Genomic DNA, 13,893 nt, shown 5'->3' on the forward strand with positions numbered 1-13,893 from the left:
TAATATAATTATCTGGATTTAAAAAAAGGGTGTGTGTGTGTGTGTGTGTACATGTATGTATAGATACATACATCCATGTGTATACGTATATGTATACGTGCGTGTGCGCGCATGAGTGTGTACATCTACATATATGTATATGTATATATGTATGCATATGTACATGTATGTATTGCACTATGTTGTGTTTTTAGAGGATGAGTTTGGGAATGTTCCTGGATTCATCTAGGTATATATGTATATTCGTGTGTGTGTGCGTGCGTGCGCGTGCAATGTACATGTATATGCGTGTGTGGACATGCATATGCACATGTATATGCGTGCGTGTGTGTGGGCGTGTAATGTAAATTATTACAATAAAGAAGTGTGTGCGCGTGCATGTGTGTAGATGTATGTATGCCTATGTATATGTATATGTATATGCATGTGTGTGTGTGTGTGTGTGTGTGTGTGTTTGGGTGGCCTGCAGACAATTAACAGTGAGGGGAATGGCAAAGGATTCTCTTATCCTTTCACAAGATGGCCATTTAGGATATTAGCTTATATTTTGCACCAGATAGACATGTTTCTCTTTTTTGGATGCCTAAGGAAAATTTCTCATTTTCTGGGTGTTGGAGGGAAGATATATCACACCATCTAAAGATGGTACAACTTGACTTGTGTATAGCCTTGAGTTTAAACAGTTGAACTTTGAAAAAAATAATATATATAAAACAGCTGAACTTTAGATTCATCCATTTTCAGGGTTCTTATGGGTAATAAGTGTGACTACTGTGGTGTTGCAGAAAGATATGCAAGTGCGGGACAAGATTTTGTTTCTGTTAGACTCATGGCAAGAAGCTTTTGGTGGACCAAGAGGGAGGTATCCTCAGTACTACATGGCGTACGATGAGTTGCGGGTTTGTGATAACTTACTGATCACTTTCAAGTTCAGTTGGCATACACCCATGCACACAAATTGCACTAGAGTTTCTGTTAGAGCTAAAGTATTTATGTTTTCATGCTGCATATACATACATGTGTGTGTGTGTGGGTTTGGCAAATGGCCTTGAAATGGCCTTTTTCTTTTTTTTGGAATATTTTTTGCCAAAGGGATTTCAGGTGGTCTTTGACTAGAATTTTTTTACCATAAGTTAAAAGCCTGTTAGGTGTATTATGGCAGCATTTGATCCTTATTGTGAACCAAGACGACATTCTCAATGTGCTTTATTTGTTTGAATATTGCAGCGTTCAGGATTCATGTTTCCAAGAAAGGTGGAGACTGCTGCTCCAATTTTTACTCCTCCACAAACACATCCTATTGCTGCAAGCTTTCCTTCTCCTCAGCGTTCACCCAATCGTGTGACATCAAGAATGGAGGCATCTACACCATCAGATTTGCCTGGTTTAAGGTAGATTTTTTCATTTCTTGCTTGAAAAAGACTGGGTCAACCTTGTGAGTGACTATCATGAGATTGAAACTGCACTATGTTGTGTTTTTAGAGGATGAGTTTGGGAATGTTCCTGGATTCATCTAGGTATATGATGTTTCTGTTTTTGTTGTAATTGCGCTGGTGCAGTCAAGTAATGTCAACAGTAACCAACATAATTTTAAATAATTCTGAATCTGTTCATCTCATCAATTAGTTGTACCATACCAGGGTAACCATTCTTTGTCTGTGCTATATGTATGATGATAGAATATGATACTCATATTGTTTTAAGAGTTTCGGCTATTTAAAGGAGGGATGCACTTTAATTCACTCCTTACATAGTATCTTATGCCAAATCTGTACATAGCAGCCAAAACACTAGCCTTAGTGCCACCATCACTTTTGCATTGTGAGATATATAGAACCAAAATTTATTTTCTACTGGGGATATAGGCTCTTTCAAAGCACATCGTTTCATTCCACTTTGGAAAATAACTCACTACACACTGAGCCTAAAACTAAAGACGATATTAGCTTTGTGGGTGTGGGCCTGAGCGTGTTTGAGTCCCTTAGCAGGCAAAGCCCTTGAAGTGAAATTTTTACTGGCTCAAAACCTTTCTGTTTTGTGTTGAATGGATTAAAAGTGGGGGAGGGGGGGAGCCAACTTTTGCATCTCTTGATTGATAATAGATGTATCTTTCCTGGCTTGTCCCATCAAGCAGCTAAAAACCATGTCTCATTTTTCTGACTTATATAAACATGTTAAAAAAAAGTCAAGTTTTGTATGTTTGAGGGATGGCTGTTTCTTTGTCTGCATTGCTTCGAACAGCCACCATATTCTCATTTCTGTCCTGACCTGATAAACTGAACCAGTAAAATTACATACACATATAAACTCATACTGATACTGATAGTCAGGACTGCCTGAAATTGATTGAAGGTATGGAATCTTTCGAAATGCAGATGGCAGTTTATGATGCGAACATAAGCAAAGCTCGTTATTTTTCTTTCTGCTTTTAAGCTTTGTTTCATGTCTCTTTTAAATTCCCTTCCGCCGTTTGTCTCTCTCTTTCCCCATTCTAATCATTGTTCGATGACCTAGTTCAGCTCCTGACATGCCAGCGAAATGGAGGGACCTCAAGACTGTACTGAAATGGTGGCATCTGTCCATCTGTAGCCCCAGGTCTGTGAACCTTCTGTGTATCTGAGCATACCAGCTCCTCTGATCCCCCTCCGTCTCTACTGCCATAGATGAAGTCAGCGCCAGCCATGGCAGTTTGTGTCATCCAGCTGTCGTGGTACCAAAGTCCCTGACCCTATGGAGGTAAGTCCCAAACTTTGTGGGACTCTGCAGGTATGATCTGATGCGGACCGATGGCTTACTGTGGATCATCGGAGCGAGAAGCAAAAATTGAAGGCTCTCTATGTGGGACCAATTTGTCTCTGATAAGTATGTCCTCCAAAAGGGACAACCAGACATTCCCGCAAGGCGGACCAAAGAAGAGACTTGGTTCTGGGATCCTGAAAATGTGAATGGAAGCATTGGCGCTTGAGCCTGGCTCGTGCAGCATGTCCCATGCTCAAATGGGCTTGTGTAGCTGATCGCATCGTGAAAATCGGACATGAAAAGAGGATACTCAAGTATGTGTAGGATGCAACAATCTCTACTAGAGCCCCATCAAAGGTAAACTGCTCTTTGTGTGCGGCTGCTCGAGATGTGTTGAAGATCATGACCTTGGTTTTACCCCGTTTGACCTTTAAATCATGTGTGTCATAGAAAGACTGGAGCACATCCAATTGTCGTTGGAGACCTTCAGGTGAGAAGAAGAGTAGGACCATGTAGTCTAGACTCTAGAATCGGAATCACCGAGGTAGCTAATGAAGAACCTGGGCCTCCTAGAGTCGATGTACATGCCAAACAAGTTCAGTGATAACGGACACCCTTGTTTGACTCTGATTGTGCTCATGATCCCTTTTGCCCACATGTCGAAGTCTTGCCTCTACTTGATACCCGCTCATATAGTGTCCGGACTGCCCGGATTATGTCTTGACTGTACTCAAGATCATGTAGGCATTTGAAAAGCCGAGCGCATGGTACAAAATCGAAGGTTATGTGGAAATCCACAAAACAACAATAAACCCTCTGCTTCAGTGCTCGGGCCCTTCTTAAGGACAGATTGTGCTCATGATCCCCTTTGCCCACATGTCGATGTGCTTGGTCAATCACGGTGACCTATGGCATCGCCCCCTTGCTTAGTCTGGTCTGTCGCATCAGTAGATCTCTGTGTCGTTGCATCTCAATCAGATAGTGCCCAACACACACACACACACACACACACACACTTTTTTTCTAGTGAAATCCTATATTTTTGTGTGGGAAACCTCAAAAAGAGGTAAAAACCCACCAATATAAATACAAGAAAAAAATTTACAAGTAAAGCCTCAGAGCAAAAGTCATGAGGCAGCCAAGTAAAGCTGGAGGAGGATCAAACACAGCATCCTCCAGCTTCAAATTATTGCTCTGTAAAAACTGATGCAGTGATGAAACCACACCATCAATAAAAACCAGCTGTTTTTTGCCCTTGTGATTCTTCTTGATATAGGCTGGTACCCGAAATTTCTGAATCACAGGATCAAAAACCTGTTGTAACATGGGATGAAAAGATTCCAATAAAAAAGGCACTTGTGCATCCCGAACAGAAGAAGACTCTGGCACAGGCATCAGAGGCAAAGGAGCTAGATCAATATCTGTATCCTCCGACGAAAGAGCTGCATCTGATAAAGCAGGACTCGGCATTTCAGCTTCACTTCGAGGATCAACCTGAGAAAGAGCATGTGCAGCATCTTGTATGATCCCCTCTGCAAGGGGCACATCCATATCTAGAGGAGAAGGAGGCTGATGATGCTCAACGGGAGTCGGATCCTAAACTTCTTCAGCAAGAGAAAGATTAACTTGTGATTTTTCTACCTTCCTCCAGTAATGCTTCGGAGCAGTAAAAGAAGGCTTATTCAGTGAAGCCTTAGTAGAAACCGGAGGAGAAGGAAGAGTAAACTTTACAGTTGAAGAAGGAGCAGGAGGAGTGGTCATGGAAGCCGAAGAGCAAGCACGTGCGAAATGGTCAACCTGATGGCACCAATAACATGCTGTAGGAAAAGAGGCAAAATGCAGCCTGGTGCGCATCGGATGAGGAAATTTATGCCCACTGCTCTTCGCCGGATGTGGTGGAGCGACTTGTCAGTCGTGCTGGTATTCATGGGGCTGGTTTCTTTGCTTATGTGATGCCCTGGGATCCACTATTTGATCCGTCTGCCTCTCTTCTGACTCACTGTCCGGTCTGGATTACCCTCGAAGCATTTTCTCTGCCTCTTCTTCGGCATCTTCCTACTCTTGTAGCTTTTTTGGGGAGGCCTCTACATGTTCCGGGACCCACTGCAACTTCAGCCCAACGACGAAGTTGAGCTGCAGAAAAAACCCTGTCCATAAAGTAGAGACAGACTCCAAATTGTTGAGCCTGTCGAAGACTGGAAACCAGAAGGGCAGAGTCCAAAGAACAAAGAAGCTGTGAACCCAATTAAGGAACATCTGTGATAGAAGCAAAACGCATTTGGTGAAGAAGGTCCAGTTGAAGGGAAGATGAAGGACCATCCGCGATATCCAACTTTGCCGATTTAACCAAGGTGGAAGAAGGCAAACCAGCACGCTTCTGCCAAAAGAAGACACGTGCAGGAGGAGTAGAGGCAGAAGGGGGGGTGAAGGAGAGAAAACGAAAGAGCCATTTGTCCGAGCAGCAGGAAGAGGGGAGGAAGAGACATTAGGAAAAGATTGTACAAGACCCGGTGTAAGAAGAGCAAAAGGCTGCAGAGACAGAGGGGAAGACGAATTTGGTACGGAATCTGGCTGTACGGACATGGGAGAAGGTACATAAGAAGGAAAAAGATGTAGGATCATTTGAAAAGAGAGAGTGTAGGTTGCAAAAGAGTCGATGGATTAGCCGTCACGTCAAACTAGGATAGTAGAAAAGAAAGAGGACAAAGTATTTGTACCTAGACCTAGGACTAAGTGTCCTAGGTGTCACATAGGACTAACTGTCCTGTGTGGCCTAAAAGGCACTAATACTACAAGTGCCTATATTTATGCCTACAAGGCACATACCATGGCCTATAGGACATCACTAGAACCACGAGGAGATGGGCTACAAACCCCTCTCCATGGGATGGGCTGAAGTACTTTGGAAACGTCTCAGAATACCTGGTATTTTCTGGTCATGGTGGCACATGTTCATCCAAAAGGATATAGCCACCTATGAATGTACAAGGGATGTCAGATCATGTAACAAAGGGAACCAAGTGTAAAGCCTGTCGAAAGACTTCGAACTTGGGACGAGGAAGTGCCTTTGTAAACATCTCTGCTATGTTGTCCTTTGTGGGAAGATAGGACAACTCTTGTCTCCTGCTGGCAACCGCTCCCGAACATAATGATAATGAACTTCAATATGCTTGGTACGCGCATGAAACACTGGGTTACGTGCAATGGCCAAAGCACTCTTGCTGTCAGTGTAGACAATAGTGGAGGATGTCTGGCGAATACCAAGATCTATAAGTAATTGTCGAAGCCAAACACACTCTACTGTAGCGGTGAAAGCTGCCGTGTACTCAGCCTCATAGCTAGATGTGGCAACTGTTGGTTTCTTCTTGTTGAGCCAAGAGATACATGAATTGCCAAGCAAAAAACAATTGCCAGTATGTGACACTCTGGTGTCGGAACATCCTGCCCAGTCACTATTCGTGTAAGCATGCATGGTAAGTGAACCTTGATCACCATAGAAGAGGGCTAAATCCTGAGTGCCTTTGAGATATCTGAAGACTCTCTTCACTGCCTGCTAGTGCTGTGAACTGGGCATGTGCATGAATCTGCTGAGCTGAGATACTGCATACTGTAAGTCAGGTCTGGTGTGACATAAATAAATAAGGCATCCAACAGCTTGCTGATAAAGAGTGATAACACATGGTGGGCTTCCATCATGAGCTGAGAATTTGAAGCCAGGGTCTACTGGAGTAGAGATTGGCTTGCAATCCTCAAACTGAAAATGATCAAGGAGCTGTCCAATATACTTGGATTGAGACATCATGATACCCCCCTCAACATGAGCAAACTGAATGCCCAAATAATAATCGAGCTGTCCCATGTCTGACATGTCAAAAATTTGCTGCAAATCAGCCTTGAAAGCTGCAATTTGCTGAGTATCTGGGCCCGTGATGAGCATATCATGCACGTATAAAATCAGCACTAAAAAATCAGATCCACTCCCATGGATGTAAAGAGTGGGTTCTGTGGGACTATTCTGAAAACCAAGGGATAGTAAGTGTGCATGAATTTTGGCATACCATGCCCTGGGTACCTGCTTCAAACCATAAAGGGCTTTTCTAAGCCGGCATACCTTATTTTCAGAATTAACAACCTCAAAGCCAGGAGGTTGTGTGACATATACTTCTTCCTGTAGATCCCCATGAAGAAAAGCAGTCTTGGTGTCAAGTTGGTGCACTTGCCAATGATGATGGGCTGCAATGGCAATGACACATCTAATGGTAGTAATCTTGGATGTGGGAGCAAATGTCTCCTCAAAGTCAATGCCTTGTTGTTGGGCATACCCTTTTGCAACAAGACGGGCTTTGTATCGATCTATGCTGCCATCAGATTTCCTTTTTAATTTGTAGACCCACCGGGTTCCAATGGCATGCTTGCCGGGAGGGAGATCTACTAATTCCCATGTGTCATTTTTAGCAATGGAATGTAACTGAGCTCTCATTGCATCCATCCACTCTTTGCTGTCAAAAGCATCTTTATGGCACAAGGGCTCTTTATTGCAAGCTGTAGCAAGGAGTGCAAATTCAAGAAAGTGACCATGCATCTGTCTATTCCCTGATCTTGTCCGGGCAGCAAAAGGCCGATCTTGTTTGCTGTCCCTCAATGTATCAAGAAGCCATCTGGGAACTTGCCTTTGCTGTCTATTGACAGCTCTTTCTTCAATGACTGCATCATGAATAGTGGGATCATTTTGTGCTGGAAGAGAAACCTGCCAATCAGCATGGGGTTGTGGCTGATTATTGCTTGGTGGAGGGCCTGCAGGAGGCTCATGTTGTTGGTCAAAGTCCTCTTTTGAGGATGGCAAAGGTAACCAAGATTCAAAGGCATCAAACATGTCGACATCTGGCTTAGCTTTGCAGTCCACAAGAAAAGAAAGAAAGAAAGTTTATTAAAGTCTTCGGAAGACCGATGGGTCTATGAGACTGTGAAAATCCTGATACAACGAGCTATGGTAGTGGAGCTACTAAACGAGCGTCCATACCAATGCAAAATGCAAAATGCAAAAAATGCAAAAATGCAGAATGGCAGTACTAAGTCCTAAGCACAACATAGTCATGTTGATGGTCGACTATATATCAATCTCAGCATCATCATCAATATCATCATCATCCCCAGCAACAGCAAGATATCAGGATGGATGAGGCAGTGGAGGCATGAAGTCGGCAATCGAGTGCTGTCGGCCACTCAGAGGTGCGGTCCTAGCACGTCTCCTGGTTGTAGCTCTGCGTCTAACCAGGGCTACTGTGACCCCCGTCAGTCGGGCTCCGACTTTAAACAAGGAGGGGATGTCTCCAAGTGTGATCTGTGTGTCGACCCTCTGTCTGAGCTGTCGGGTCACGGGCTCCGGGCCACGGTCATGTCGAGGCCTCGTCTCGTTGGGGTCCATGTGATCTAGTTGAAAGAACTCCGTGATAGAGCTCTAAGAGGGATCAACCGAGGAAGAAGTCTGCTCCTGTCTCCGTGCTCGGAGTATCCTCTTGCGGTGTCTAAGTGCCTCATGAATGAAACCTGCCAAACACCGCTGGTCTGGGTAGGAGAGGAATTGGGCTAAAATCCCATAACTATCTTTGAAGAGGCAGTGGAAACGTCCTCGGATCTCATAGTACACAGGACACCTGAAGATGAAATGCTCCTCTGTCTCAACCTCCTGTATGTCACATAGTGTGCATATGCACCGCTCCCTGGGTAGTCGCTCTGCTCTTCCGCTCTCGATGCGAAGTCTGTGTGAAGAGACCCAGAACTGCCCAAGAGAGATCCTCATTGAGTGGGGTAGGTGAATCTGTGTGTATCCTGGTGGGTCAATGAAACCCTCCGTTGTGATATGTAAGAAGTGATCTCTGTAGAAGCTAAGCTTCACTGGGAGTTCACTCGGTCCCAACCAGGTCCGAAAAGTGTGTAGCTGTAGTAGATCCTCACGGATAACCTGGTTGACCTCGTGTGATAAGAGGGGAGAGAACGGAGCATCCATGCTATACTGGAAGGGAGGTAGTCTATCCATGTGGATCCCTAGTCGCTCAAACCATCTCTCTGTACGTGCATACCAACACCTCTGATCTTCTCTTGCTGCAAGTGCCATAGAAGAGGATAGAGCTATCCATGGTAATCTGCTACGCCCCGAGGTATAATCCCCATATTCCCTAACTCGATACAGATATGTGATGACCTGAAATGCAGCATCTAGATGTAAAGGGGGTGACCCAAACTCAGCCTGAATGATCTGGTGAGGAATGGATGACTTACCACGAATCATCCATGATAGCATGAGAACCTGTAGCCGCTTCACACGGGCCCACTCTGTATCCGATAAGTCTGGCCCCCAACAAGGGCTGCCGTACATCCCCGTTGGGCGAGCCAAGGAGTCGAAAAGCAACCCCTTGGTGTGTGGATCTTGAAAGTGTGAGCGGAAGCACTGCCTCTCTAGCCTGGCCAATGAGGCATACTCTCTACTCAAGCGTGCTTGCATCGCAAGTCTCATAGTGAAGCTCGGTCCGGAGAAGATAACCCCAAGATAAGTGTACGATGAAACTATCTGAACAAATGACCCCGCAAATGTGAACTGCTCCTGACGCATGATGGCTCGAGATGTATTGAAGATCATGACCTTGGTTTTACCCAGGTTGACCTTCAAATCATGAGAGTCACAAAAGGACTGTAGTGCGTCTAGTTGTCTCTGAAGCCCTTCTGCTGAGGAAGATAAGAGAGCGACGTCATCTGCATAGAGCAAAATCTGGATCAGCGTGCCCGCAAGAGAGCAACCTACACCCCCTGTGTCTGCATCACTGTCTCAAGCTCGTCAATGTAGAGGCCAAACAAGGTAGGCGACAAAGGACACCCTTGTTTGACCCTGATGGTACTCATGATCTTGTCTGTCCATCCGGATCCTGTCCGAACTCTGCCAGAAACTCTCTCGTAAAGTGCCATGACAACCCAAATGATCTCCTGGTCATAACCCAAGTCCTATAGGCGCCGTATGAGGCGGGCTCTCAAGACCGTGTCAACTGCCTTGTGAAAATCCACAAAGCAACAATAAACCCTCTGCTTCCGTGACCTCGCCTCCTCGATGATACATCTGAGCGTCAGAATGTGGTCCATGGTTCCACGATCACGCCGGAATCCGGCCTATCTTGCTGCTCTGAGTCCTCGACACTCTGCAAGTTTGCTAACCTCGGAGTCAAGTCCTGATGCATAAATCTTGGACATGACATGTCCAATCATATGGTCCTATAGTTCTCCGGGCTCATGGGATCCCCTGCCTTGTGGATGGGTGAGATAGTGTTAATGGTCCAAGTGTGGAAATCCCAAACAAACCGCTTCTACTAACAATAATCTTCCTAGTATTTGGTTGATATAACCGATACCCTCTGCTCTCCTAGCTGTAACCAATAAACATGCATTTGATTGCCTTGTCATCAAGCTTGTGTCTCAGCTGAGATGGTACATGAACATATGCAAGAGACCCAAAAACTCTCATGTGTGAAAGTGAAGGCTTCTTGCCTTTCTATGCTTCATAAGGTGTAACAGTCTTCAATGCCCGTGTAGGTGATCTATTCAGCACATAGTTGGCACACATCACTGCATCAAACCAAAATTTATTGGGCAAAGACTTTGTTAGCACCTATGTGTTGGGAGTGTAGGGTGACACCTTAGGTGTACGACTGGGGCACTTTTTACTCCAACTAGTGGAGGTTTTTTCCCCCAAGCTTGGCAGGCACACTTCCATGTGACCTGCAGGGTGTGCTTAGCAAGCACAACCTTATCCATGTATATGATGTGATTTTAGTCACATCTTCTGAATCAATCAATCATTCGAGCTTTGTGTGCTTGCTCTCTCCTCGTGTGTCTCGTCTCTGCACCAACAAATGGTATCAGAGCGTTGCCTTTGACCGACGCTACGTGAAGCTTCTAGCCGCCATCCCCCGTCACCTTGCTCGTGGTGCTGCTCTCTGCTGGGCGACCTGCTGCTGTCCGCACAGAAGTGTGTGCGTGGAGTTGTTGCTTAAGAACCATCCAGTGGAAGAGAGACTTGTTGCCTATCAGCTACTCGTGGAGCTGTCGCTAATGCCTGAGCGCTACGCCATTGACCTGTGCGTAGAGCTGCTTGGCTGTTTTGCTTCAGAACGGGCTGACTACGCTTTTGCCTCAACAAGCAGTGACCCCTGTGGAAGCCGTCATCTGCTCCTGCTGCCGTAGCCGCTGCTGTGCACTATTACCTACGCCTGTGCCTCAATAGGCCGTCGCCTTGCCTGTGGTAGCTGACCTGCTCTGCTCTAGCTCTTCCCCGACGACCTGCTCTGCTCTAGCTCGACACCTACGTGTGAAGCCTCTTCTTGTGGAGAGCTCCCTGCACTGTGCCGTTGTGAAGACACACTGCCTACGCCTGTGCCTCACCTGTTGCATTGCGCCATCGCCTTAGCCTTGTGCCAACGCCTGTGGACACATTGTTGGGAGGCTACCGCTAGGCGACTACTGCCTTTGCATAGGACGGGCTACCTATGCCTGTGCCTTAATTGGCTATAGCCTGTGACCTGCGCTCTTGCTGGCGGCCACCCCTACCTTCTTGTCGTGGATGCTATGCGATAGGCGATTCGTGTCCATCCGCTCCTGCTGTTCAAGCGCATTCGCGAGTGAAGCTATCAAAAGCTGGTTGTTGCAGGTTTGAGAGTGGAACTTACCTCTTATTTTTGTGGCTTTTTGGTACGTTCTGGTGGTTTTGGCCCGTGTGCCTCGCGGTATTTCTCTTTATTTTCAGGTACATAGTCATCAGGGCAGAATCAGAGAAGTCTGAGCAGAAGGTACATGCCTTATTGGTCTTGAGATATTTGCCTTGGGATTTGTGCATTTTGAAAAATTTTGTGCAATTGCAATGGGAGAAAGGGATGTATTTGGACTGCTCTCTGCAGAAGATAAGTTGGATGGCACCAACTATCCTCTCTGGTCGTACATGATGCGACATGTGCTTGTGGCCAAAGGCTTTTGGGGCATTGTGGATGGCACTCAGTTGCGTCCACATGCACCAACAAATGCTCCTTCACCTAGTTCAGAGGGTGAGTCATCTGGGATTACGGAGATATCACAATCACCTACTCCAGAGTAGAGTCGATGGGATGGCCGAGATGCCAATGCACATGCCTTGATAGCATTATGTGTTAAAAGAAGCATTATTCCTCACATCCGGTCATGCAAAACAGCAAGGGCAGCTTGGAAAATTTGGCAAAGTTGTACCAAGTCAGGAATGAAGGCCGTGTGGCATACTTGAAGAGGAAATTAGAGACTCTTCCTATGTTTGATGGTGATTCCATGGATGATTATCTCACGAAGGTAAAGGATTTACGGGAGCAATTAGCATCTGTGGATGAGATTATTCCAGATGCCTCGTTGGTTTCTACGGTGTTGCAGGCCATCCCCAACACGTATTAGAATGTGTCCACTACTATGCGGCTTATGATGAAGGGTAATCCCAATTCAATTACCTTCGATGAGCTTGTTTCTGTACTCTTGTAAGAGGAGCAGTCCAGATATAATAGGACCGTGATGCGTGTGGCTGATCAGGCTTTTATTGCCAGCCAGAAAGGCAAAGGTAAGGCTGCGTTTCAGGGGGGCAGCAAGCCCAAGAAAGATGCAGGCCAGCCATCTGGCAAGTATGAAAAAGAGGGTGATAAACCCAAGAAAAAGGGGAAGTGCAACTATTGTAGGAAGCCAGGACACTACATTAATGAATGTCGCAAGAGGCTTGAGGAGGAAAAGAGCAAAGGGGCCAGCATGGGAGTGACGGATAATGTCCCCAAGTCGGATAACAAAGAGGCTGCAAATTACACTTATACATCCTCCCATGATGAGGAATGGGCTTTTGCAGTGTTATGCAGTTACAATCCGTCTATTCATGATGCATGCCCATCTGTGAGTGATGCCAATGTATGGTATTTTGACAATGATGCTAGCAAGCACATTACCTCACAGAAGGATTTGTTTACATCTTATGTAGCTGGTTCTCATGGAGGCACGGTGACATGTGCCAACAACTCCTCCCATCCTGTGCAAGGAGTGGGAAAGATTGTACTTACCGCAGCAAATGGTGGTGCATTTACACTCTCTGATGTGCTATGGGTGCCTGGCATCAAAAAGAATTTGCTTTCAGTTTCAGCCATTGCCCGTGGTGGCTTAATGGTGAAGTTTTTGGATGACAGATGCACCGTACATGACATTAGTGATGGTGATACAATTGTGGCTTCTGGAACTTTATGCCATGGTCTTTACAGACTTGATCACTATGAGAGTGCTTTGCATGATGCTTTATTCACCACCACCCCATCAGAGTTGGCAAATGCTGAATTATGGCATGCTCGATTTGGCCATCTCAATTTCAGAAGTTTGCTGCGTTTACACAGCCATGAAATGGTGTCCGAGATGCCACACATACATACTCCGAATCGCCATGTATGCGAGGGATGTATCTTGGGGAAGATGCATCGCACACTGATTCCCAGAGATGGGACTGTTAGAGCTGTCCGTAGATTACAGCTTATACACAGTGATGTTTGTGGTCCTATGAGGACTCCATCTATTGTGGGATATCTGTATTTTGTCACTTTCATTGATGATTTCTCTCGTTTCACGTGGCTCTACCCATTGAAGGAGAAGTCAGAGGTGTTTACAAAATTCAGACATTTTATTACTCAGGTTGAGAATTATGCCTCAGGAAAAGTGGGGACACTTTGCATTGATAGAGGGGGAGAATACACGTCCAAGGAATTTCATGCATATCTTGCAGAGAGAGGCATCATCCATCAGTGTACCACTCCACCCAACAGGTTCTGGACGGAAGCTCTCATGTGTGCAAATTATGTACTTAACAGATGTCCCACAAAGGCCTTGCATAATCTCACCCCGTATGAGGCATGGCATGGTAAGAAGCCTTCTGTTGCTCATCTCAGAGTATTTGGTTGCTTGGCCTATGCACATGTGCCACAGCAACATCGTACGAAACTTGATGATAAGGCTCTCAAATGCATTTTCGTGGGGTACAGTGTTGAAAGCAAAGGGTATCGGGTGTGTCATCCATCCAGCAGGAGGATTATTACAAGCAGGGATGTCATTTTTGCTGAGGATTCCACTCAG

The 13,893-nt window shown here is 45.6% G+C and overlaps 1 protein-coding gene across 1 annotated transcript in view; it reads left to right on the forward strand.

Moving 5' to 3' along the window:
- Positions 1-13,893, forward strand: part of LOC147902502 (TOM1-like protein 9) — a 134,854-nt gene that overhangs the window by 43,884 nt on the left and 77,077 nt on the right. Inside the window, exons 4-5 of the mRNA XM_087373547.1 lie at positions 786-899; positions 1,228-1,391. Coding sequence (XP_087229673.1) covers positions 786-899; positions 1,228-1,391 — 278 coding nt within the window. The remainder of the gene's footprint in view (positions 1-785; positions 900-1,227; positions 1,392-13,893) is intronic.

The sequence above is a fragment of the Dipteris shenzhenensis genome, chromosome 4 (genome assembly GCF_047967505.1).
Source record: "Dipteris shenzhenensis isolate YYH24624 ecotype China chromosome 4, Dip_SZ_1.0, whole genome shotgun sequence".
In the NCBI taxonomy this organism is placed as follows: domain Eukaryota; kingdom Viridiplantae; phylum Streptophyta; class Polypodiopsida; order Gleicheniales; family Dipteridaceae; genus Dipteris; species Dipteris shenzhenensis.